This window comes from Typopeltis vanoorti, chromosome 20 (assembly GCF_054136105.1).
Source record: "Typopeltis vanoorti isolate ZY-2024b chromosome 20, IOZ_Tvanoo_1.0, whole genome shotgun sequence".
NCBI classification, from domain to species: domain Eukaryota; kingdom Metazoa; phylum Arthropoda; class Arachnida; order Uropygi; family Thelyphonidae; genus Typopeltis; species Typopeltis vanoorti.
Window position 1 is genome coordinate 111,989,775 of NC_143568.1, and position 27,416 is coordinate 112,017,190.

The following is a 27,416-nucleotide window of genomic DNA, read 5'->3' on the forward strand; positions in this document are numbered from 1 at the left end:
ATTACAAGACCTCGTCGTAGTGAATTTATCTTCGCTCACCTTAAGCAAAGAAGCACCTAGTGCTTTAAGTCGAAGGTACAACTTTGCCGTGACTCCCAAGCAGGTTCCAAAAGCCGAATTAATGGCATCCATCGAATGGGGAATATACGACTTGCCTCCAACAATAGCCAACAACATACGTTTAGATGTGGCCAACATCCTAATCAAGTCTAAGCCTCCCAAAAATAATATCCCACATAAGGAAATCATTGCTGTAAAAGAGCTACAGAATAATAGCCAGATTATCATAACAAAAGCAGACAAAGGGAATGCAACCATGGTGACGGACACAACAGAATATGAAAACAAAATGCATCACACTGTTACAAGATCAGTCAACATACAAAATTATAGATCGCAATTCCACCAACACACAAAAGAATAAGGCACGTAAATTATTGAAAAAAGTTATTTCCTGTCCCAAAGACACAGTAAACAAACTCGAGCCCTTCCATGTTAAAACACCTAGGATTTATGGAGCACCAAAAATTCACAAACAAGGTACACCCTTATGCCCAATTGTGGACAGTATAAATAGTCGCACATACAATCTGGCTAGACATTTAGCTAAGCCTATTAGCCACCCTCACAAACAATTCTCCCTTCTTTGTCAAAAATTCAACCCACCTACAAAGCATCTTACAACACCATACCGTAAAAAGCTCAGACTTAATGGTAAGCTTTGATATCACCTCACTATTCATAAATGTACCACTAATAGAAACCCTCAATCTACTGAAGCCACACTTCCCCCTTGATATATTTGAACTATTCAAATTCACAATACATGCAGAATATTTCACATGGAAAGAAAAAATATACAAACAAATAGATGGGACAGCCATGGGCTCTGCCCCCCCCAGCCAACTTTTACATAGAACACCTGGAAAAACTAGCAATCAATACAGCCACTCTCAAACCAACACTTTGGCTACGCTATGTTGACGATGTGCTTGCAATTTGCCCACATGGCCTAGAGACATTGAAAACATTCTTAGTGCATTTAAATAGCCACCATCCAAAAATCCACTTTACAATGGAACTGGAAGCTAATAACTGTATGCCCTTCCTGGATACACTTATCGCATGTCTTCCAGATGGTTCCTTATCATTTTCAGTTTTTCAGTTACTACGGTCAAGGAGATATTTACACAAACAATCACACCATCACCCTTCTGAACAATATGGCATTTTAAAAACGCTAACTCACAGAGCGAGAGCAATCTGTTCTAATGACAATACTCTTGCTGCTGAACTGGATCACTTATACCACACCTTCTTGGCCAATGGCTATAATCCCCATAAGATAAACAAAATACTAAACGCTCTTAAGAAACCCCTCCCACTATCCACCACAGAGAACTACAACAAAACAATCATGATTCCATACATTAAAGGCACATCCGGAAAGATTTCAAGAATTCTTAATAAACATGAACTACGCACCACATTCAGACCGTGGAGCAAATTAGCAACCCTTATCCGCTCACCCAAGGACAGCATCCCCCCTTTATCACATCCAGGAGTCCACGAAGTACCCTACTCATGTAACCAAGCCTACTACGGTCAAACAGGAAGAACTGTGAGCATCCACATCAACGAACACAAAAGATACATCCAGCATTATCGCTATGGCAAGTTGGGCCTATCAGACCATATCCTGGATACCCCTGCACACAGGATCAATTGGAAGAATACAAAAGTACTGCACAGAAGATCTTACAAGTCGGAGAGATTGTTCTTAGAGGCAACAGAAGCCCTGAAACACACTCCAAATCTCAACAAATATGGCTGTATAACATTTGACTAAAATCTGGGAAACAGTCATCTTAAGAAAAAAACTGGTACTGGTTTTTTTTCTCTGTTTAGGACTCTAGTCTTATGTGATAGCTGCATTTTTTAAAAATTTTTTTCAGATAGAGGGCACCAAAATCAGGACTCTAGTCTTTGTGTTGCTGCTACAATTTTGTTTAATTAGTCTGTTGATTACACCATGTTGTTATAGTCTCACGTATTGTGACAAACTGTGTTTTTGTGCTCTGAAGATGCTGATTATAACACCAGCGAAATATCAGCAATAAGTTAATAAATTAATTATTTACTTATTTTTCTGTGTTGTAATATAATTCGTTAAAAAATAATCAACATGTACGATGAACACATAAGTCTGTCCACACATGAATGACTTTGTGTTTCCTAGGAAGGACCTCCTGCAATAAGTCTTTTGAGCCAATGGAGGGCTGAATAATCATCATCATCAAATTCCTGGCATGTACCCTCAAGGGGTTTACAGGATATGATAGTACTACATGAAAAAAATTACATTTACTAACTTCCTATCTACAATTTTCCTCCAAATCAGTCTGTTACTTGTCAAGACTCCAACATTATTAGATCTTATATTTCTATCGTCTAAGGCACTTTGTACCGTATCAATCCACCTATATCTTGGTCTTCCTCTGGGTTGTTTTGCGGCCAACCTGGCAGAGAACACTTGTTTTGCTAATCTTTCTTCGCCCATTTTGTTTAAGTGACCATACCACCTGAGATTAGCTCTGCTAACGCATTCCTGGATGCTGACAATGTCAAGTTCTTTCCTAATATCCTCGTTTTTAATATGATATTGTCATTAATGCCATCTGTTCACACCTATAATCTTTCTCAGGACTCTCATATCTGCAGTCTCTAGTCTTTGGTCAAGTGTTTTACTTCTGACCCAGCTTTCAGAAACTGGTTTGAACACTGTCTTGAATACAGCTAATTTAGTGTTCTGACTAATTTCTCTCTTATTCCACATGAATTTATTCAATTGACTTCCCACAGTACCAGCTTTGCTGATTCTGTTGTCTATTTCTATATTTAATTTACCATCTTCAGTAAAAATCGTGCCAAAGTGGCTGAAATGTTTTATTTGTTCCACAGGTTCTCCATTCACAAAACAGTTGATATTTTCAATGATTCTGCCTATTTTCATTGTCTTTGTCTTTTTATTGCTGACCTTCATACCATATCTATTACAACATTTATTCAATTTAGTCAGAGAATCTTGCAGACTTGTAGCGGATTTATTTAGAAGTATAACATCATCCGCATAAAGCAAAGAGCTGACATTAACATCTCCAATTTTGATATCATGTTTAATACCACTTTCCTTCATAATGTGATCCATATAGATAATGAATAACAGAGGGGATAATGTACATCCTTGTCTGACACCAGATTTAACATTAAACCATCTTCCTGTACTTCCTTCAATTCTAACTGCTGACTTACAACTCAAATAAAGACTAAGTATTGCTTGATATAATGCCCCATTGACACCATATAACTGTAGCGTATTGAATAGCTTCTCTCTTGGCATCTTGTCATATGCCTTTTCTAAGTTGACAAAACTTAAATACAGATCTTTGTTATATTCCCATGCTTTCTGAACTACTTGTTGTAAAGTGATCCTGACAGCCTCTATTCGGCCTGAATCCAGCTTGTTCTTCACAAAGCTTTTCTTCCACAATTCTTCTTAACCGTTTCTCAAGTATACTTGCATAGATCTTGCCAGGAACACTCAGTAGGGAAATACCTCTGTAATTCTCACATTCAGTTTTATTTCCCTTTTTATATATGGGTACTATGAGAGCTCTACTCCAATCATCGAGAATTCGTCCCTCTGTCCAGGCTTTCTGAACTATGCAGTGCAGCCACTGTAAGATTCTTATACCACCATACTTCAGCATTTCTGGTCGAATATCATCTACTCCTGCTGACTTACCACATTTCAGCATTTTGATGACTTTTTCCACTTCAAGATTGAATATCTATTCCTGACTGCATGCCTGTTGAGTGTTTTTTACCCACTGTGCTGTCATCACTGCTTGTTTCATTTAGCAATTTTTCGAAGTAAATACTCCATACTTCAAGGATATCTTTTTCTCCTGTTTTCATGTCACCTTTATCATCTCTGATTCCTTTTACAGCACTCTTTCTTCCATTTCTGAGCTTCTTCAACAACCTCCAGAATATCTTACCACCTTCTTAATATTTATTTTCTATGTTGTTACCAAAGTCCTCCCAGACTTTTTTTTTTTATCTAGTTTTACACAGTGTTTAGCTTTCTTACATTTGACTCTGTATTCTCTAAGAGCACAAGCTGACTTATTTGTCAAGAACTTTTGATATGCTTTATTCTTTTTCTTCACTGCCTCATTAACTTCCTGCGTGTCCACCAGAGAGTTCTGATTTTTTTATCCTTGCAGACAACCTCCTCACCACATGCCTCTCTGACAGAATCAATCAGTGTTTTCTTCAGAGTTTGCCACTGAATCTCCAAGGTTTGATTCCTGTTTTCAAACTCTTTCATTTTTTTCTTCAATAATCTTTGTGTATTTTAGTCTACAGTTCACATCTGAGTGCTGCTTAACTTTTATTCGCTTTAAAACTTTCTTACATGTTATTCTTTTCAATATGAAATTCAATTTTATCCTGCTCAAGACTAAATAGTGATTACTTCCAATTTCAAATCCTCTGTACATCTGATGTCCTGTACCAGGGAGAAAACATCACTATCAATAATAACATAATCAATGAGACTTTTCTTATTCCTTGCCTCTTCTCTCCATGTGAATTTGTGCACATTTTTATGTTGGAACATGGTGTTAGTAATAACCAGTCCATGTCCTGAGCAGAAATCCAACAGATATTTACCATTATTATTAGCTTTGCTCTTTTCTCCAAATTTTCCAAAAATATTTTTGTATGTCTCACAATCATTTCCTACTCTGCTATTTAGATCCCCAACAAGGACCAGCTTTTCCTTTTTCATTGTGTCAGTTGCTTTTTCTAAAGCCTCAAAAAATTCGTCCACTTGTACCTTAGTAGAACCTTCTGTGGGACCATAGGCACAAATAAGTCTCATTGTCCAGTTCCCCATTCTCATATTTGCCCACATTACTCTACTTGAGACTGACTTAGTGAAGCATTTTCATAAAACTTGTTAAAGATTTGCCTTACTTGCAAAATGGCTCATCATCATGAAAATCCTGATATGTACCCTCAAGGAGTGTACAGAATATGATAGTACTAGACTAAAAACTTACATCATTCCTCAAAACTTACATCAAACTAACTTCTTATCTACAATTGTCCTCCAAATCAGTCTCTTTCCTGTCAAGACTCTCATATCTGTGGTCTCTAGTCTTTCGTCAAGTGTTTTATTTCTAACCCAACTCTCAGATCCATAAGTTAAAACTGGTTTGAACACTGTCTTGTATACACCTAATTTACTGTTTTGACTAATTTCTCTCTTATTCCATATGAATTTATTCAGCTGACTTCCTACCATACCAGCTTTATTGATTCCATTGTCTATTTCTATATTCAATTCACCATTTTCACTAAAAATCATGCCTAAGTAGTTGAAATATTTTACTTGGTCTATAGTTCAAAATGCAGTTCTCCATTCAACAATGCAGTTGGTATTTTCCATTGTCTCTGCCTTGTTATTGCTGACCTTCATACCAAATCTGTTACAACAGTTATTCAATTTAGTCAGGGAATCTTGCAGACTTGTACTTGATTTATTTAGAAGTATAACATCATCCACATAAAGTAAAGAGCTGAGATTAATATCTCCAATTTTGATATCATGTTTAATTCCACTTTCCTTCATAATGTGATCCATATAGATAATAAATAACAGAATGGATAAAGTACATCTTTGTTTGATACCAGATATATCATAAAACCATTTTCCTGTACTTCCTTCAGTTCTGACTGCTGACTTACAGCTCAAATAAAGACTAAGTATTGTTTGATATAATGCTTCATTGACACCATACAACTGTAGAATTTCGAATAGCTTTTCTCTTGGCACCTTGAGAGCTATATAACTGAGAGGAGACCTCCATATAGCCTTTAAAGGAATGCAGAGAACCAACCAGGCCTTTTGACCTAATGTTCAGTCCTCACCTTCTCGTGGTGCACCATGTTAGGTATCTACCTGGAAACTGAACGAATGAGGATGGGCTGGCAATTTGGGATTTAGCCAACATATTGTATTCTTATTGGCTTAAACCAAAATATCAAATGATGGTACAACATGAAAGAATTTTGTGCCAGCTGTGGCGTGGCCCTTAAACAAGGCCACCGTTGTTTTCGCCAGGGAACCAGGGCAAACAGCAAAAAGTCAGCTACTGGAACAAATTCTAAAACCCATCCCAAGTCAGCATCACCAGAGTTCAAGATCAGTACTATCAATACTATCAGTACTAAATGGCAAAGAAATTGAGCTAGCTCAGGAATTCGATAAGTACCAGATTGACATAATAGAGGTGACTGAAACAAAAGACACAAAAACTGGTGAGATCTTTCTGAGCAATAAATACAAAATGATATATTCAGGCAATGACAATCAAGGAAAAGAAGAGTAGTCATAGTATTCAACACTAAATTCAAGGTTAATCTTCTTGAATGGCAGGCAATCTCAAGTTGAATGATGTGGGTAAATAGCAGAATGGGAACTGGACAATGAGACATTTGTGCCTGTGGTCCTACTGAAGATTTTACTAAGTTAGAAGTGGAGGAATTTTTTGAGACTTTAGAGAAAGTAACTGACACAATGAAAAAGGAAAAGTTGGTCCTTGTTGGGTATCGAAATAGCAGATTAGGAAATGATTGCCAGATATACAAAAATATTTTGGGAAAATTTGGAGAAAAGAGCAAAGCTAATAATAATTGCAAATACCTGTCGGATTTCTACTCCAGACATGGACTGGTTATTACTAACATCATGTTCCAACATAAAAATGTGTACAAATTCACATGGAGAGAAGAGGCAAGGAATAAGAGAAGTCTCATTGACTATGTTTTAGTTCATAGTGATGTTTTCTCCCTGGTGCAGAACACCAGATTGTACAGAGGATTTGAAATTGGAAATGATCACCATTTAGTCTTGAGCAGGATAAAATTGAATTTCATATTGAAAAGAAGAACATGTAAGAAAATTTTAAATCAAATAAATGTTGAGCAGCTCTCAAATGTGAACCGTAGACTAAAATACACAAACATTATTCAAGAAAAAATAAGAGTTTGAGATCTCCAAGGTCTGGAACACCTAACCTTGGAGATTTAGTGGCAAGTCCTGAAGAAAATGCTGATTGATTCAGCGAGAAAGCATGTGGTGAGGTAGTCTGCAAGGATAGAAAAATCAGAACTCAGTGGTGGACACAGGAAGTTAAAGAGGCAGGGAAGGAAACGAAGAAAGCATATCAGAAGTTCCTTTCAAATAAGTCTGCTTGTGCTCTTAGAGAATACAGAGTCAGATGTAAGAAAGCTAAACACTGTGTAAAACTAGATAAACAAAAGTCATGGGAGGAGTTTGGTAACAGTATAGAAAATAAATATCAAGAAGGTGGTAAGATATTCTGCAGGTTGTTGAAGAAGCTCAGAAATGGAAGAGTGCTATAAAAGGAATTAGAGATGATAAAGGTGACATGAAAACAGGAGAAAAAGATATCCTTGAAGTATGGAGTAATTACTTCGAAAAATTGCTAAATGAAACAAGCAGTGATGACAGCACAGTGGGTAAAAAACACTCAACAGGCATGCAGTCAGGAATAGATATTCAATCTTGAAGTGGAAAAAGCCATCAGAAGGCTGAAATGTGGTAAGTCAGCAGGAGTAGATGATATTCGACCAGAAATGCTCAAGTATGGAGGTATAAATATCTTACAGTGGCTGCACAGCATAGTTTTGGAGTAGAGCTCTCATAGTACCCATATATAAAAAGAGAAATAAAACTGAGAATTATAGAGGTATTTCCCTACTGAGTGTTCCTGGCAAGATATATGCAAGTATACTTGAGAAATGGTTGAGAAAGATTGTAGAAGAGAAGCTTGGTGAAGAACAATCTGGATTCAGGCCAAAAATGATCAAATTTTCATTTCTACGATAGATAGTTAAGAAATCATGGAAATATAACAAAGATCTGTATTTAAGTTTTGTCGATCTGGAAAAGGCATATGATAAGGTGCCAAGAGAGAAGCTATTCAATACACTACAGTTATATGGTGTGAAGGGGACATGATATCAAGCAATACTTAGTCTTTAATTGAGTTGTAAGTCAGCAGTTAGAATTGAAGAAAGTACAGGAAGATGGTTTAATGTTAAATTTTGTGTCAGACAAAGATGTACATTATCCCCTCTGTTATTCATTATCTATATGGATAACATTATGAAGGAAAGTGGTATTATATCTGATATCAAAATTGGATATGTTAATGCTTTATGCAGATGATGTTATACTTCTAAATAAATCTGCTACAAGTCTGCAAGATTCCATCACTAAAGTGAATAACTGTTGTAATAGATATGGTATGAAGGGCCAGCATTAAAAAGACAGACATTGAAAATAGGCAGAAACATTGAAAATATCAACTGCATTGTGAATGGATAACCTGTAGAACAAGTAAAACTTTTCAGCTACTTAGGCATGATTTTTAGTGAAGATGGTAAATTAAATATGGAAATACACAACAGAATCAACAAATGGTATAAATGGTATGGTAGGAAGTCAACTGAATAAATTTATATGTAATATGAGAAAAATTAGCCAAAACACTAAATTAGCTGTATGAAGAGTATGGGCATAAACAGATGGCATCAATCTTCTGCTCCCTTCCATCATCTGTGTGGATGATGATGAGGCCGAATGAACTCTTTCCACTTCTGTCTGTCCCGGGAGAGTCTGAACATTTCTGTCCAGTTTGGTGTCACTTGTTGTGATTTGGTTTTCAGGTCCTCTTTTATTTTTTCTATCCATCTAATTCTGGGCCGTCCTTTGGATCTTTTCCTTCCATCGTTGTATTCAGAGCTTTAGATGGTAGTCTTTCTGTTCCCATTCTGGTCACATGGCCAAACCATCATAGTCTTCTTTCTTGGATTTTGTCTTTTATTGTTATTTCTTGTTTTAGTCGTTTCCTTATATCTTTGTTTCTTAGTCGATTGGGCAGAGATACTCCAAGTAATCTTCTTAGCCAAACCATTTCAGTAATTAATAATTTTTTCTCTTCGGTCTTTTTGAGATTCCAGCATTCACTTCTATAGAAGAGTATTGGGAGGACCATTGTTTCATGATGGCATCAATGGCAATATCATATTAAAAACGAAGATATTAGGAAAGAACTTGACATTGTCACATCCAGGAATGCATTAGCAGAGCTAATCTCAGGTGATGTGGTTACTTAAAGAGAATGAGAGAGGAAAGATTAGCAAAACAAGTGTTCTCTGGCAGGTTTGGAGGAAAAAGACCTAGAGGAAGACCAAGATATAAGTGGATTGATACAGTAAAAAGTGCCTTATAAGGCAGAAATATAAGATCTGATAATATTGGGAGTATTGACAGGTAACAGACTGATTTGGAGGAAAATTGTAGATTGGAAGTTAGTAGCGATGTAAATTTTCACATAGTACTATCATATCCTGTACAACCCCTTGAGGGTATATATATCAGGAATTTGATGATGATGACGATGATGACAAAACTTAAATATAGATTTTTGTTATATTCCCGTGATTTATCAACTATTTGTCATAAAGTGAAAATCTGATTCTAACAGCCTCTATTTGGCCTGAATCCAGCTTGTTCTTCACCAAGCTTTCCTTCCACAATCACGTTCAACAGTTTCTCAAAGTATACTTGAATAAATCTTACCAGGAACACTGAGTAGAGAAATAGCTCTGAAATTCTCATATTCAGTTTTATTTTTCTTTTTATATATGGGTGCTATGAAAGCTCTGCTCCAATCATTTGGAATTCATCTCTCTGTCCCAGCTTACTGAGCTATGCAGTACAGCCACTGTAAGACTTTTATACCTCCATACTTGAGCATTTCTGGTCGAATATCATCTACTCCTATTGCCTTTCCACATTTCAGGCTTTTTGATGGCTTTTTCTGCTTGAAATATGGATAAGTATTCCTGATTGCATGCCTGTTGAGTTACTATTGTACTGTCACTGATTGTTTCATTTAGCAATTTTTTGAAGTAATTACTCCATACTTCAAGGATATCTTTTTCTCCAGTTTTCATGTTGCCTTTATCATCTCTAATTTCTTTTACAGTACTCTTTGCTCCATTTCTGAGCTTCTTCAACAACCTCCAGAATATCTTGCCACCTTCTTGATATTTATTTTCTATGTTGTTACCAAAATCTTCCCATGACTTTTGTTTATCTTGTTTTACACAGTATTAAATTTTCTTACATTTGACTCTGTATTCTCTAAGAGCACAAGCTGACTTATTTGCAGGAGTATAAGAAACTTAAGCTGTTCTGAATGGAGATCTTATAGAAGAAGTAAAATATTTCAACCATTTAGGCACAGTTTTTAGTGAAGATGTCAGGATAAATCTGGAAATAGAGAACAGAATAAGCAAAACTGGTGTGGTGAAGAGTTAGCTGAAGAAATTTATATGGAATAAGAGAGAAATTAGCCAAAACAGCAAACTAGCTGTATAGAAGACAGTGTTCAAGCCAGTTTTAAGTTATGGATTTGCAAGTTGGGTTAGAAATAAAGCACTTGGTCAAAGACTAAAAATTGATATTAGGTTTTTGAGAAAAAGTAGGGGAATGAACCAATGGCAGAATCATATTAAAAATGGAGATATTATACTATGTAGTTTTTGTCAGATGCATAGACATGCAGGAATATCAAAGAAAAGGGAACGTATGTGTAATTGCAAGGCAGGTGATTATAATAGTCTTAGATATCAACTTGGGGAAGTTCCATGGAGGGCAGAATTGGAAGGCTAGAATATCATTAGTGCTTGGGAAATTGTGAAGGAATATTTGTTAGCAGCAATAGTAAGTTGTATTCCACAAGTGAAGAAGTGGCACAATTTGGAGTAAAGTGGTTGACAAACAATATTAAACAGGAACTGCATGCAAAAAAGAGGCTATGGAAGAGATATAAGGAGAGGGGTGGAGAGTAGATGTACAAAGAATATAAGACACAGGCCAGGAGTGTGACTAGTATGGCGAGGAAGGCAAAACTGGAATATGAGAAGAGATTGGCACTAAGGTTCAAAGAAAATCCTAGGGAATTTTTTAGCTATGTGGCCAGTAGGAGGAGAAATGATTGTTGAAGAATGACATTGCAGGATAAAAATGAAAATAGAGTGACTAATGCAGAGGATAGTGCAGTTGTTCAATGAGCACTTTATTGGAGTATTTCATTCTGAATTGGAAGGTTTTAATACTAGAGGGATAGGGCAGGTTCAGGGTTTAAAGGTGCAAGAGGAGAGCGTGTTCCAAATACTGAGTACTCTGGATGTCAGTAAAGCTGTGGGACCAGATGGTATTTCACCACAGGTTTTGGGAGAATGTGCAAAAGAACTGACAGCTCTGTTGACCTGGCTCTTCAATAAAAGTCTGGCTATGGGAAAGGTACCCAAGGAATGTAAGGAAGGTAAGATAGTGCTATTGCATAAGGGTGGTAGCAGACTGGCAAGTGTCTAATTATAGGCCAGTTTGTTTGTCATCATTAGTTGTTAAGGTCTTGGAGAAATTAGTGAGGGACTATATACAGCATTATGCAGATGAGGGTAATGTTATCTGTGAAAATCAACATGGATTTGTTAAGGGGCGCTCTTGCTTTAGTAATATGATTGCTTTTTATAATAAAGTGACAAGAGCAGTTGATGAGGGAAAGGCATATACTGCCATTTTTTTGGATTTTGCGATGGCATTTGACAGGGTGCCACATGATAAGCTGATATTTAAGTTGCAGCACATTGGTTTAAATGTCAGGTTAGTCAAATGGATTCAGAATTGGCTGTCTGATAGGTATCAGAGAGTTGTGTATGGTGCGGCACTATCAAGGAAGCAGAAGGTTACAAGTGGGGTTCCACAGGGCTCTGTACTGGGATTACTGAGCCCTGTGAAACAAAGATACAGTATTGTTCAACCTTTATATCAATGACATTGTCAATGGATTGCAAGGGATATTCAGTTGTTTGCGGATGATGTGAAGCTGGGGAGGGTTATCAGTAATAGTGCAGATGTGGCAGCCCTGCAAGAGGATCTGAATAAACTAGACAGATGGGCAAATGAATGGGGATGTCGGTTTAATGCAGCAAAATGTAAAGTCTTGAAGTTTGGGATCCATTGATGGGAGGCTGCATGCTCGATTGGAGGAGCTGTACTGAAGGAAGTAGGGGAGACAAGAGATCTAGGGGGCGATGGTTGATAGAAAACTAAAATTCAGGGAGCATATTGCAAATGGTGGTGAAGGTAACCCGGAGGATTGCTGCAATACTGAGAAGGATGCTGACCTGCAGAGATAAAAGAGTTATCATTCTGTGGTATAAGACTTGATGAATCCAAATTCAGTATGCAGTGTGCTTAGGGTTGGAATTCCAGATATGACAATAAACACAGCTTTATTAGTAAAGGTAAACGAGAAGTACTAGTAGTAAAAATCAATGGAATTCAATTTTTTTTTTTATCATTAACATATTCAAAATTTGGATTCAGACTTGTTGAGTTTTAGATTCAGTATTCAGACCTAAAAATGAAAAACTCTACTTATGCTCAAGCAGTAGCACACTCAGGATTTAATCTTGGCGGGACCGAGTTGAGTAGACTATTTGAGAATACACACTATGCATCGCATATGACCTATGACTGAGCATCTAAAATGATTGCTAATTCATAAGTAGTATAGAAATAGAAGACATGACACAACATAAATTTTTTAAAAAAATGAATTTCAATTAGGAAAAGGTTTTTGGAAAATTTTCTAGTGTTGTTTTTTCCTTTTTCTTTGGGGGACCTCTGGGTGCGCCACTGTGCTCAAGGGAAAGGAGATGCATATGTGTCAGCTAGTTCATCTTGGACTTTCTTTACTTTTAGCAAATTATAGAGAGTTTTAATAAAAGCAAATGTAACCCATCATCAGTGGTCGTCATCCTGACGAGGAGCAGCAACAACAAACTGCAAGAGATCAAACCTGAAATTAAGCATTGGCAGTCCATTCTATGTAGGAGCAGAAAAAGGTTGTTCTTGCTATGCTCTGCCTGGGTAGCAGACATTTTACACATTCTTTCTTACTGAGAGCTGATGATCTGCCTATGTGCAAGCATTGTAACACTTAATGTATGTTATATTCCAGTGGAGAGTGCCACCACTTTACTTGAGAGCATCACATATCTTATATTGCTCTTGAAAAGCTATGTACATTCAGTAGATTTTATGAAAGTTAATGAGGTTTTAACTTATTACAGAAAATTAATTTTTTAGGGTATTATTAATGATAGCTAAAAGTACTTCAACAAAAATAGAAGTTAAGGAGGATTTTAGATCTGAGAAAGAGCTGTTTTATTTAAGGCTATCTGGTGTGAATAAAGGCCAGTAGGATAAAATGCATTGCTTGATTGCTGCTTATAGACCTGGGGGTCTAGAGCAGTGGTTCTCAAAAGTTTTTTGTGGATGCAAAAATGGCCAAAAGATTTAGCTAATGGCTGCATAATTCCTGTTTTATTAAGTTACCGATAGCCACAATAGTTGGAATTGATGTGCATATTAAATATGAATAATAATGGAATTCCTAGTTTTTTATAAAAACTATAATTAATAAATGTGGTAACATGGGAGTTTTCCCAGAAATAATATATATAATTAATAAGTTATATAATTTAAGATTTTATCCTGTAATGCTGAGAAGTGTATATATTTTTGAGTTTTGTAGAACGATATTATGTAAAATTGTAACAACTGGTGGTATTTAAGTTTCTAAATATTCTCTTTGTATGTAAACAAATTATACAAAGACAATTATAGTCTTTGTTATTAATTACATGTTATATATATTAATAAACCTTGTTTTGGTTTTTAAGCTTCAGGTAATCTAATGTATAGTAATAAGGAAATGCAATCTATTAAAAGCTTTCTCACATTAACTTAAGTTGATGAAATAAGTTGAGCTACTCTCGTTAGTTCTTTATATTCATTGAATGGTTATACATATCAATCCAAAATGATATTATTGTTCAGTTTTTATCTTTGAAAAATATTTTCAGTTTATTATCATTACAAATTTCCATTAAGGAAAATTTTACATTTGTCCAGCTAAGTATTGGAATAACAGAAAATGTGGATAGGCTGTTGTGTAATGATTCGGAAACTTTTCATATCCATTTCTTAAAAAACAAATAACTTTTTTTATGAGCCTCCATAGCTCACTTGGTTTCATTGATCCCTTTGGTTGGAAAAACCTGAGTTCCTATCATGCATAGGATGCAAAGAAACTTTATTGGGGCTTTTCAGTTTGAAGGCGAGTTAGTTTCTTGGCAAATTTAATATAATACCAAGTGTATATTGTAGGAAGTAAGATCTGGTCTAGCTCATGTATCTCAGGTTTGCTATGCCTGTACTCACTGATGTGAATCCCTAAGTTGCTTCATGTATCTTAGGGGCCTAAGGTATGTGAAGAAAACACTCCTACATCAGAAACATGCAGTGATATTATTTTCTCACAGAAGAGGTCCATTGATTCTTACTGTCATCATATTCTAGTTCTGCCATTGGTGTGAAATAAGGAAAACTGGTATTCATCACATTAGGAGAACATTTTTCAAGTCTGGTGCTCTTTACTTACTTTGTCTGTAACTGCTTGTTTTTAATGAGAGGATCTGATTATGTATAATCAGATCATAATAAGATCTGACATAGTCTGCATTCTAATATGCTTCCATGAAGACTGCTGACATCTTGAAAAACTAAAAACTTGTTATGAGACCTCGCAGAGAGTCAGGGAGACTAAATTATAATGGAAGGAATGGTGAGAATCTGTGTGTAAGAGTGACAATGTTATGTAACTGTATTAATGATGGGAATGGGCATTACCATGGAAATGATTGTGTTCATCCAGTTCAGACCCATCAAACATGTGCAAATATGTCTGCATATATAAGGCATCAGAGTAAAACAAAGATCTGCAAAGTTGTCCAGCTGTTCAACTGTTTCATGCAGACCATAGACAAGAGTATACAAAAGAACATACAGGTAGCTTATGTCTACACAAATGCTAGGAGTATCAGAACCAAAGGGATAGAATTTGTTACCTTGGTCAGTATGCTAGGCCCTCAGACTGATTTTGTTAGTGAGACCTGGCTATCAGAATCAGACATGCTAACTGGTATTGAGTGTAAAGGATACTGTATTTTTAGGAAGAATAGACAGGATAGGAGAGGTGGCATGCTGCTAATGATATCAGATGACTTGAATCCAATTAGAGTTGAGAGACCTATGACTGCAATACTAGTAACAATACTGCAATACTAGTTTTTAATGTGGCATTGAGTTTGAAGCCATGTGGTGTGAGGTGGAATCTAACAAAATCAAATACACAGTGAGGTCTTGTTACAGACCTGGTGGATATCGGTTGCTAGTGATGAAAAAATGCATCATCAAATAAAGACAATGGGCACATAAAGAGTAATTATAATGTGGGAATTTAATTATCCAAACATTGATTGGGAAGCAGTAAAATCGCATGAGAAGAATGAAACTGAATTTATTGAGCTTTTGCGAGACAACTTCCTCAAGCAGCATGTGGCAGAAGGAACTCAAAGTCAAAGAGTGCTTAGATTTGATTATATAGTGTCAGAGGGTGTTTCATTTAAAGACATAACTATTCTACCTTTGGTTAGTGACAGTGATCATGTGGTTCTCACTTAGGAAGTGGCTAAGTTTATGATTGTTTCATTCAGAAAAGGTTACATGATGTGAACTACAAAGCAGGAAATTATGACTGAATTTTAAAAAACACTTAAATGATGCAATATCAGAATGTGTCCCAAGACTTTGAAGAATAAATAGGATAGACAAGAGATTCTTAAGAAAAGGATGATGTGGAAGGAATACCATGTGCATAAAGATGATGTCCATTATGAAAATTATAAGCACCAGACCAGAACAGTCGCAACTGTTGTATTGTACGGAAAACTGAGTCAGTATGAAAAGAAACTGGCTCTGCAAGCTAAAGACAATCCCAAAGAATTTTATTGATATGCTGCAAATACTCACTTTTCTACTGTGCTCTTCTTCTTGGTTGTACTATTAGTCTGTAATTGCACTAAATTTCACAGAACACACTTATCATTCAGTATCTGGCTAGCCTTGATATATCCTGTTTTTGACAGTGGTTGAGTCCATGGATAATGGAAGTATATTTGATAAACTGATCACTAACTTGAACTCCTTTGCAGAAATGCTCTGTAAAATGAAGTATTCTATATCATTTTGTGGTATTCTGTTTTTGCAAAATCTTAAACTACGGAGAAAAAAAATGTGTATCTTGCACCTTCTCTGCCAGTATTTCTAAATTTAATAACACTGAATGTTAGAAATTGCTGTTTTTTGTAACTCGGCCATTTTTGTTGAAACTGATGGTTATTTATATATCATACTTTCACTGATCAGTTATTAATCTATATAGATGGATAAATCCAAAAGCTGGTCAGTGCCAAAAGAATACCCTTATGTTAAAAAGGTATGTATGTCTGTTTATTTTACTAATAATTGTGAACTTAGTAATACGTAAAACTACAGAGTTTTATGCTTTTGTCATAAAACTCTGTAGTTTTATGACCTATAAGTTAACTTAGAATCAGATGTCCCTGTTTTTAACCACACTCCGTAAAGAAGCATTTCCAAAAAAAAAAAAAAAAAGATTTGTGACAATGTATTTTTGATACATGGAAATTGTGATCGTTTCATTTTTGTTAAGAGGCTTCAACCTACCATTTATTACACTGCTGAACACCTGAAAAACGGTCCTGTTTTAAGGTACAGTTCATAAATGCATAAGTACCTATAAGAGTCAAACTGGATAATCTGACTGGATGGATTTTATTGAAATTTGAGATCCTTCCATTTCCTTAAAAATACACACAAATTTTTTTAATATCAACATGAGAGATCACAAATCTGTAACACCACAAAGGCCATGTGTAGGCAAGCAATTAGAAGGAGAGAAGGAAGGAGTCCATGTGTTTCCCAAAGGGCTGGGGATTGTATTAATTGGGGAAAATGATTGGGGAGGTTGTTCCAAAGAACAGGTTGATGGGAATGACAGAAGAGGATGACAAGCTTGAAACTGAACTGTGTGTGTGGATGCTGGCCATGGCTGGCTGTGCTTGCATGATTAGAGAACAGTCTAATGGAATAGTGGACATGGAAATACCTATAAAAAGACAGTGCAGAAACAGGGTGTTTATGAGTGAGCAGTATGGAATGAGCCAGAGAGAAGGGGCATCCATTAAGCAGATGGTCCTCTTCTGATACAATCAAGCATTCTGAGGTAGTCCCTGGTGCACTACCTTAAATGTGACAACAGTATTCCAAAGTTAGACAGACTTGAGACCCATGAAGTGCTAAGAGTTAGGCAGAAGACAGGTAATGTTTAGAATGAAAAAGTTTCTTGGGAGTTGAAGGTTCTGAATATAGTGTACCTCAGCCAGGATAGGCTAGTTGTGAAAGTCAACAGAAGAAAAGAAAACTAATCCTAGTTGACAATTAGAATATTATCAAATGTGGTTGAAAGTGGAACAGGATCCCTCTGCCAAGAAATAACACAAAAATTCACTGAAGAAAGCACTTTTCTTTTCCATTTGAACAGCCAACATCCACGGATTCAATTCACTATGAGTAACGTCAGTCTACCCTTCCTAGATACCCGATTTACAAGATGTATCCTTGACCTTTACCATCTATAGAACTTCCCTCCCCAACACACACACACACACACACACAGCGGTAAATACAAATCACCATCATCCCAACACTGCACTCACTTGTGAACTCAGCCACTTGCAAAACATCTTTTTAGCCAATGGCTGCATTTTCACCCCACTAGATAAAAAGAATACTTATCCCCTCCCCCTTCCTCCAAACATATACTGCAACAAATCCATCACCATCCCATATATCTGTAGCACTTCAGAAAAGGTGAACAGGATCTTTAAAAAAATACAATCTTGTGACTATTTACAAATCACAGAGAAAGTAAGCATCACTTATCCACTCGCCTAAAGACCAGCTGTTCCCACTATGGCCAAGCATGCAGAACAGCCAACATTAGGATATCAGATCACCAAGGCTACGAGGACTGTTTGAAAAGTTTGGTAAATTTCCAATAGATGGCGACACAATTCGTTCATACCAGTGTCAGCACATATCATCTTTTTAATGACCACTGGCAAAATTTTAGCCACATGCCACACGTAGTTCTCGTTTGGCAAACATTTAAAATGAGTGTGTTCGCATTTTTCATAAAAATGGAAAAAAAACCAGTTTCGTGCAGAAAAACGACCCAGAGAAAGACCAAGATATAGGTGGATTGATATGATGCAAAGTGCATTAGACAATAGAAAAATAAGATCTGATAATGTTGGAGTCTTGACAAGTAACAGACTGATTTGGAGGAAAATTGCAGATAGGAAGTTAGTAATGATGTAAATTTTTCATGTAGTACTATCATATCCTGTACACCCCTAGGGTATATGTCAGGAATTTGATGATGAACTGTCTCGCATCTGGGAAACTCAATTGATACAGGTGTATAATTCCTCTGATGATTCCAGTTTAACTTTGATGTAATATTGGAAATAATTCTCATAGGGAGCATTCCATATAGACCTGCTACAATCTTTGTAGCAGGTCAGCTACTTGCCTCTTGATCCTCTCCATCAGTTCATTTCCCCATAATCTAGGTGACCATATCTGTGAGCAGTAGTCCAGATATGGTCTTAGTAAAGCTTTTTAAAGAGGAAAAATAATTTCTCTATATACCTGCAGATTATTGTGTTCTTCAACATCCAGGCTTAGAGTTTAGAGAGCATATTGCTACCTTTGCAATATGCCCTGTAAACTTTTAACTCCCTGTCCACAATCACCACCTAGTGCTTGGCTTCATCAGTTTCCTGCAGTTCATTTCCATCAATATAGTACACATTTTGTAATCTCTTCCCAAAGTGAATTACCTTACGCTTAGCCACATTAATTGCAGTCATTTACCTTTGCCCATACTAGCGGTCTGTTTGTCATTCTGCAGGATTTTTACACCACCTTCATTACTGTCACTTTTTCTAGTTTTGCATCATTAACATACAACAGAATATTTCCTGTCAGATCATTTCTTGTATCACTGATGTACAAATTAAACACACAGTACCAACTACTTAGCTCTGTGATACACCACTAGTCATCTGCCTTCTCCTGGACTCATCTTTTCCACGTTGAAAGCTTATTTTGCACTTGGTTAGACTATAATAGATTTAATTTAATCCTTTATCCAAATGTGAGCAAACAAAGTTTGCACCTGAAAATATCTTCAGAAATGAGGAAAGATAGTGCAACACCAGGCAACTCGGAGCAAAGGTGGACCAAGCTATCATCACTCCTATCTCAGTATCTCCCATAATGCTATGCATTAAGGGTTTTGACCTTTATTGAGGTCTCGTCAGTGGGAGCCAGGCAAGGCCCAGAGGTGGAGATTCCAAGGCAGAAGCAACGGAGAGGTCATCTTTACCTATAGGAGTTGCCAAAAGATGTGCCACCCTATTATTAAATTACTCTAGATTTAGAGAAAGATGTTGAAAGTTTATTTTGCACTTCGTTAGACTATCATAAATTTAGTTTAATCCTTTATTCAAGTGTGAGCAAACAAAGTTTGCACGTGAAAATATCTTCAGGACTGAGGAAAGGTAGTGCAACACCAGGCAACTCGGAGCAAAGGTGGACCAAGATATCATCACTTCTATCTCAGTATCTCCCATAATGCAAAACACATCTCCTTGCGGATATGTATAATGTTATGCATTAAGGGAAGGGCCACTACCCAGACCAGTTTCGACCTTTATTGAGGTCTCGTCAGTGGGAGCCAGTCCCAGAAGTAGAGATACTAAGGCAGAAGCAATGGAGAGATCATCTTTACATATTTGGCAACTCCTATAGGTAAAGATGACCTCTCCATTGCTTCTGCCTTGGTATCTCCACCTCTGGACCTGGCGCCTACTGACGAGACCTCAATAAAGGTCAAAACCGGTCTGGGTAGTGGCCATTCCCTTAATGCATAACATCATATATATATCTGCAAGGAGATGTGTTTTGCATTATGGGAGATACTGAGATAGGAGTGATGATATCTTGGTCACCTTTGCTCCGAGTTGCCTGGTGTTGCACTACCTTTCCTCAGTCCTGAAGATATTTTCAGGTGCAAACTTTGTTTGCTCAAACTTGGATAAAGGATTAAACTAAATTTATCATAGTCTAACAAAGTGCAAAATAAACTTTCAACGTCTTTCTCTAAATCCAGAGTAATTTAACAATAAGGTGGCACACCTTTTGGCAACTCCTATAGGTAAAGATGACCTCTCCATTGCTTCTGCCTTGGTATCTCCACCTCTGGACCTGGCTCCTACTGACGAGACCTCAATAAAGGTCGAAACCGGTCTGGGTGGTGGCCCTTCCCTTAATGCATAACATTATACATATCCGCAAGGAGATGTGATTTGCATTATGGGAGATACTGAGATAGGAGTGATGATATCTTGGTCCATCTTTGCTCTGAGTTGCCTGGTGTTGCACTACCTTCCCTCAGTCCTGAAGATATTTTCAGGCACAAACTTTGTTTGCTCACACTTGGATAAAGGATTAAACTAAATTTATTATAACATCTTTTCCATAACCTGCTCTTAGATATCTGTCCATCAGCTTCGTGTTCATCCCACATTTACTCCAATTTATGCTAGCGTTACATGTGGAATCCAATCAAATGCCTTTGTGAAGTCCAGCAATATTACTGGGTAGCCATTTCTTTTTTAGCAATTATGTTGTCACTTTATTATAAAAAAAAAAGTAAGCAAATTACTAAGCAAGATCTACCCTTCACCAGATCATGTTGTCCCTTATAAAGTATCATATTTCTATCCACCTAGTCCTGAATTCTGTCTTTTACCAATTTCTCCAGTACCTTAACTACCACTTCTTTAGATACTAATAGAACTATAATTTGCTATGTCTGTCTTGGAGCCTCCTGTATGCATGGGACTCTTTTGCCTTCTTTCCAATCCATTGGCACTTTCCTAGTGCTGAGGCTTAAAGGTCACCCTTCTCAGACTAAACAATTTTGTCAGAGGAACTAATAATTCCCTTGCATATTCTTGAAATACACAGGCCAGTATGTCATCTAATCCCATGGTGTTCGCATTGAGGTTTTGAATTATTCGAAGCACCTCCAGGTTCTCAACCTCTTTTCTCCTCATCAGTCCAGTGTTACACATGGCACTGTAATGTTATCACTTAGATCAGCATTTCTCAACCTTTCTAAGCCCAAGGACCAGTAAAATGCTTAAAACAATTCTACGGACCACTAAGTTACAGAGGTGTAGCTGGGGGGAGGGGGAGAAATCCGCCCTGGGTGGCACTTTTTTTGCTATTTAAGAAATCTTGCCATACTGTCTATGGCAATAAAACTATATTGTTGATCACTTCACTCCTATTTTATTATTCGTCATTTTTCTGCTACAAATTTAGCTGCAGAATGATGAATAATAAGAGGGGTGAAGTGAACAAGATATAGTTTTATTGCTTCTTTTGCCTTTGAACATTCTGATGCTATTTGTTGGATTTTTTTTAAGTCTCCATTTCATTTCAATAATTTTTACTTATTCAATTTTAATTTGTTTTGTTTGGATAATTAAAAAATATATTTATTTAATTAATTTGCCTTCCTGCGGACCACAGGTTGAGAAACACTGACCTAGATGATACACTTTTGCAAAACAGTAACTGAACTATTTGGTTTTCTTCTGTTACCTCCCTATCATCAGCACTTTTTAAAGTCATCCTTCCATAGTCACTCCTTCTTTTACTTGTCACATAGCAAAATAACTCCAGGATTTTGTTCGGCCTCATCAGCTAGCTTTCTCTCATAATTAGCTTTGGCTTTCCTTGCCATACAGGTCACTCTTCTTCTCTGTGTTTTGTACTGCTCATGAGCATACTCGTCACCTTTTACTTCATATTCCCTTTACAACTTTTTCTTTGTCTGCAACTCCTAAATGATGCTGGTTATCCTTCTAACTTCTTCTACCTGATTTATCCTTCTGGCTCTGGTTGTAAAGTATGATACTGCTTTCTTCAAACACTATCTAACCATCTCCCATGTCCAAATTCTTATGCCACGGCACTACTGAAAGCAGACTCCTTAACTTGTTATAATCATTTAGAGGATGGGAGAGATCTGGAGTGGTTTGTTGTGAAGATGATAAAGAAACAAGTATCATTTGTTACTGGATTTGAAGGGGTTGAAGGAGAAGTGATCACTTGCACATTAATGGGGGTCTGCTGGAAGAAGAATGAAACTCTACACAAAAACAGAGTAATGAAAAGACTTTAAAGAAAGTTATGAAACTTGATTACATTGTCCAGATTTGAAGTAGTATTACATACTGCTCTTCTTCAGTGCTAATTTTTTTGGTACCTTTGTTGGTTAGGTTTCCTAGTCCAGGTTACTTAATACTCTTACTAGGACTTGAATTATAATTATCACTGTGCTGATCAATAATTATCACATTTTGCATTCATCTGTTAAACTATTTTTATTTATTTTAACACATTTATGTTGGGGCAATCAGAAGTTTCTCGCTGCCATCTTGACCTTGTGTTGGGTCAAGGAAAACCACTGCACCCACCACAATTTCGTGCTTGCATATCATACTCGCCACATATTGTGACAGGTTTCAATTGAAATGAAATCTCCATAGAGGGAAACAAATTTGTTTTTGGATATATTAGAAAATAATTAAGGAGAATAGTTGGTATATTTGAATTACTAAAAGGTGTAAATATGTGCACCATCATTAATGAGCCATGTGAGAATGCAAGTGTGAATAGAAATACTTTCATTGCTGGCAAGTGAATTATTAATAATTTACATTTGTGATATGTGTTAACTCATTCTGGTTGGAATGAGTTAACATGTTCCTATAAATTCTAGACATGCATGTTTGCATTTATGAAACGCATAATTTAAAAAAAAAAAAAAATAGCTTATGAGGGGAGAGAAAGATATTTTTTTGCAATGTTGCAAAATATAAATAACTTAACAATAATAAACAGTTTACATTTGGTAGCTCAGTAAATAACTATAGGGAGGGGCTAATCCAGTGAACCAGTAATGTTGGTCAGGTGATTACTCTAGGTGTGAAAGGAATATGTGTGGGTTGATGGAGCAACAAATCATCTTGTACAATTTTTTGCGCTTGTTATGTATATTTATTCCTATGTTTAATTATATATTTTGCTTGGTTTTCCTAGAATTTTCTTTTATTCATATTTTTTACATAATTAACATATACATAAATAATTTTCAATCATTCAGAATTATCCACTTTTTTTGTGAATTCTGCATTCATTCCATATGTATTCTTGTCATTGGCTCTTTACCTTATCAATGATAGATATATCTTGTAGATCAACAGATGCAGTCCACTTTTTTTTATACATAGAAGGATTTATTTTTAATATTCAGGAACAGACGAATTTTTACTACTTCTGTTCTTTCTGAAGGCTGGAATTAAAATGCTCCTATAGCATGAGAAACATTCCATCCTCAACAGGCATTATATTGCTGAAGCAAGAAGAGCAAGAATAATATTGTATCACTTAATACAGTACAGAGATATTTACAATGTATGTACTATATTTAGGATCCATGCGTTAAGGCTTAACCAACCACGCTACCGGCCAGGACGTATATATACGTCCACATTTCCATGGATGAGAAGTGCATATTAAAATTGTAATACCATTGATATTATATTGAAATTTATGATGGATAAAGCATTTAAGGGTGCGCATTTGATCTTTAATGGCTGGTAAGGTGGTTAAGCGCTGGGAGGACATCGTATTGGAGGTTTAATGGAATATTTATAGCACCAGGAAAGGACCAAAAACTAATGTTAATGCTTTCAGTATTTCATCTCAGTTACTGTGACATCTTCAGAGATTACAAATAACTCTTGTAACACACACACACAAAAACAACACAATACTAAATGAAAAACGTTGGTGACTCTAAAGTCCTATCTAGGTGGTGTGCTCTCTATGAGCATTTGTAGGCAGCCTCTAACAATTATTGTTTCCCAAATTTTGGGAAGTTTTATGCATCCATATTTATTTAAGGTAGGTTGATTTCTGAGTGCCACTGCAGATTTTAAAAACATTATTTCCTTTTTAAGTTTGCTATGATGGAGCATGGTGGTTTTCTTTCAGGAGATCCTGTGGGGTCGGGGGTGCTTAAGGGTCAAAGCTGTATAACTGAGAGGAGACCTCCACATAGCCTTTAAAGGAATGCAGAGAACCGACCAGGGCTTCTGACCTAATGTCCAATCCTCACCTTTTCGTGGTGCACTCTGTTGGGTATCTACTTTGATACTGAACGAACGAGGATGGGCTGGCAATTTGGGATTTAGCCGACCAAATTGTATTCTTATTGGTTAAATCAAAATAAAAAATGATGGTACAACATGACAAAATTTCATACCGGCTGGGGCGTCGCCCGGTTAAACAAGGCCCCTGTTGTTTTCGCCAAGGAACCAGGGCGAACAGCAAAAAATCAGCTACTGGAACAAATCTGAAGACACACCCCAACTCAACATCACCAGAGTTAAAGATCGATATAAGAAGCCTGAATGGCAAAGAAATGGAGCTAGCTGAGGAATTCGATAAGTACTAGATTGACATAATAGGGGTAACTGAAACAAAAAAGACAAAAACCGGTGAGATCTTTCTGAGCAATAAGTACAAAATGTTATATTCAGGCAATGACAATCAAGGAAAAGAAGGAGTAGCCATAGTATTCAACACAAAATACGAGGCTAATCTTCTTGAATGGCAGTCAGTCTCAAGTAGAGTAATGTGGGCAAATATGAGAATGGGGAACTGGACAATGAGACTTATTTGTGCTTATGGTCCCACAGAATGTTCTACTAAGGTAGAAGTGGAGGAATTTTTTGACGCTTTAGAAAAAGCAACTGACACAATGAAAAAGGAAAAGTTGGTCCTTGTTGGGGATCTAAATAGCAGAGTAGGAAATGATTGTGAGACATACAAAAATATTTTTGGAAAATTTGGAGAAGAGAGCAAAGCTAATAATAATGGCAAATATCTGTTGGATTTCTGCTCAGGACATGGACTGGTTATTACTAACACCATGTTCCAACATAAAAATGTGCACAAATTCACATGGAGAGAAGAGGCAAGGAATAAGAAAAGTCTCATTGACTATGTTATTGTTGATAGTGATGTTTTCTCCCTGGTGCAGGACACCAGAGTGTACAGAGGATTTGAAATTGGAAGTGATCACTATTTAGTCTTGAGCAGGATAAAATTGAATTTCATATTGGAAAGAATAACATGTAATAAAGTTTTAAAGCGAATAAAAGTTGAGCAGCTCTCAGATGTGAACTGTAGATTAAATACACAAAGATTATTGAAGAAAAAATTAAAGAGTTTGAGAACAGGAAACTAAATTTAGAGATGCAGTGGCAAGCCTTGAAGAAAACCTTGATTGATTCAGCCAGAGAGGCATGTGGTGAGGTTGTCTGCAAGGATAGAAAAATTAGAACCTCATGGTGGACACAGGAAGTTAAAGAGGCAGTGAAGGAAAAGAAGAAAGCATATCAAAGGTTCCTGACAAGAATATAGAAAATAAATATCAAGAAGGTGGCAAAATATTCTGGAGGTTGTTGAAGAAGCTTAGGAATGGAGGAAAGAGTGCTGTAAAAGGAATTAGAGATGATAAAGGTGACATGAAAACAGAAGAAAAGGATATCCTTGAAGTATGGAGTAATTACTTTGCAAAACTGCTAAATGAAAGAAGCAGTGATGACAGCACTGTGGTAAAAAACACTGAACAGACATGCAGTCAGGAATACATATCCATACTTGAAGTAGAAAAAGCCATCAAAAGCTTAAAATGTGGAAAGGCAGCAGGAGTGGATGATATTCGATCAGAAATGGTGAAGTATGATGCTATAAAAGTCTTACAGTGCATAGTTCAGAAAGCCTGGACAGAATGACGAATTCCCGATGATTGGAGTAGAGCTCTCATAGTACCCATATATAAAAAGGGAAATAAAACTGAATGTGAGAATTACAGAGGTATTTCCCTACTAAGTGTTCCTGGCAAGATCTATGCAAGTATACTTGAGAAACGGTTGAGAAGAATTGTGGAAGAAAAATTGGTGAAGAACAAGCTGGATTCAGGCCAAATAGAGGCTGTCAGGATCAGATCTTCACTTTACGACAAATAGTCGAGAAAGCATGGGAATATAACAAAGATCAGTATTCAAGTTTTGTTGATTTGGAAAAGGCATATGACAAGGTGCCAAGAGAGAAGCTATTCAATATGCTGCAGTTATATGGTGTCAATGGGGCAGTATATCAAGCAATACTTCGTCTTTATTTGAGTTGTAAGTCAGCAGTTAGAATTGAAGGAAGTACAGGAAGATGGTTTAATGTTAAATCTGGTGTCAGACAAGGATGTACATTATCCCCTCTGTTATTCATTATCTATATGGATCACATTATGAAGGAAAGTGGTATTAAACATGATATCAAAATTGGAGATGTTAATGTCAGCTCTTTGCTTTATGCGGATGATGTTATACTTCTAAATAAATCCGCTACAAGTCTGCAAAATTCTCTGACTAAATTGAATAGCTGTTGTAAGAGATATGGTATGAAGTTTACTGGATAAGATAGTACAACACTATATTTAGTCCTGAAGATATTTTCAGGCGCAAACTTTGTTTGCTCTCACTGGGATAAAGGATTAAACTAAATCTATTATAGTCTAACCTAGTGATAAATAAATTTTCAACATCTTTCTCTAAATCCAGAGTAATTTTTAAAAAAGGTGATAAACCTTTTGGCAACTCCCATAGGCACAGATGACTTGCTACTGCTTCTGCCTGGTATCTCCAGCTCTGGGCCTGGCTCCCACTGAAGAGACCTCAATAAAGGTCGAAACTAGTCTGGGTAGATGGCCAATCCCTTTAATGCATAACAGTATACATATCCACATAGGAAATGTGTTTTGCATTATGGGAGATACTGGGTTAGAAGTGCCTGGTAGCTTGCTCCACCTTTGCCACGAGTTGCCTTGGTGTTGCACTACTTACTGGATAAGATAGTACAACACTATATTTAGTCCTGAAGATATTTTCAGGCGCAAACTTTGTTTGCTCTCACTGGGATAAAGGATTAAACTAAATCTATTATGGTATGAAGGTCAGCAATAAAAAGACAAAGACAATGA

At 36.5% G+C, this 27,416-nt stretch overlaps 1 protein-coding gene across 2 annotated transcripts in view; it reads left to right on the forward strand.

Annotated features, from left to right (window-relative positions):
* LOC150095801 (uncharacterized) overlaps positions 1-27,416 on the forward strand; it is a 186,126-nt gene that overhangs the window by 116,782 nt on the left and 41,928 nt on the right. For both annotated transcript variants that reach the window (XM_090410306.1, XM_090410307.1), the window contains exon 6: positions 16,527-16,580. In XM_090410306.1, coding sequence (XP_090266432.1) covers positions 16,527-16,580 — 54 coding nt within the window. The remainder of the gene's footprint in view (positions 1-16,526; positions 16,581-27,416) is intronic.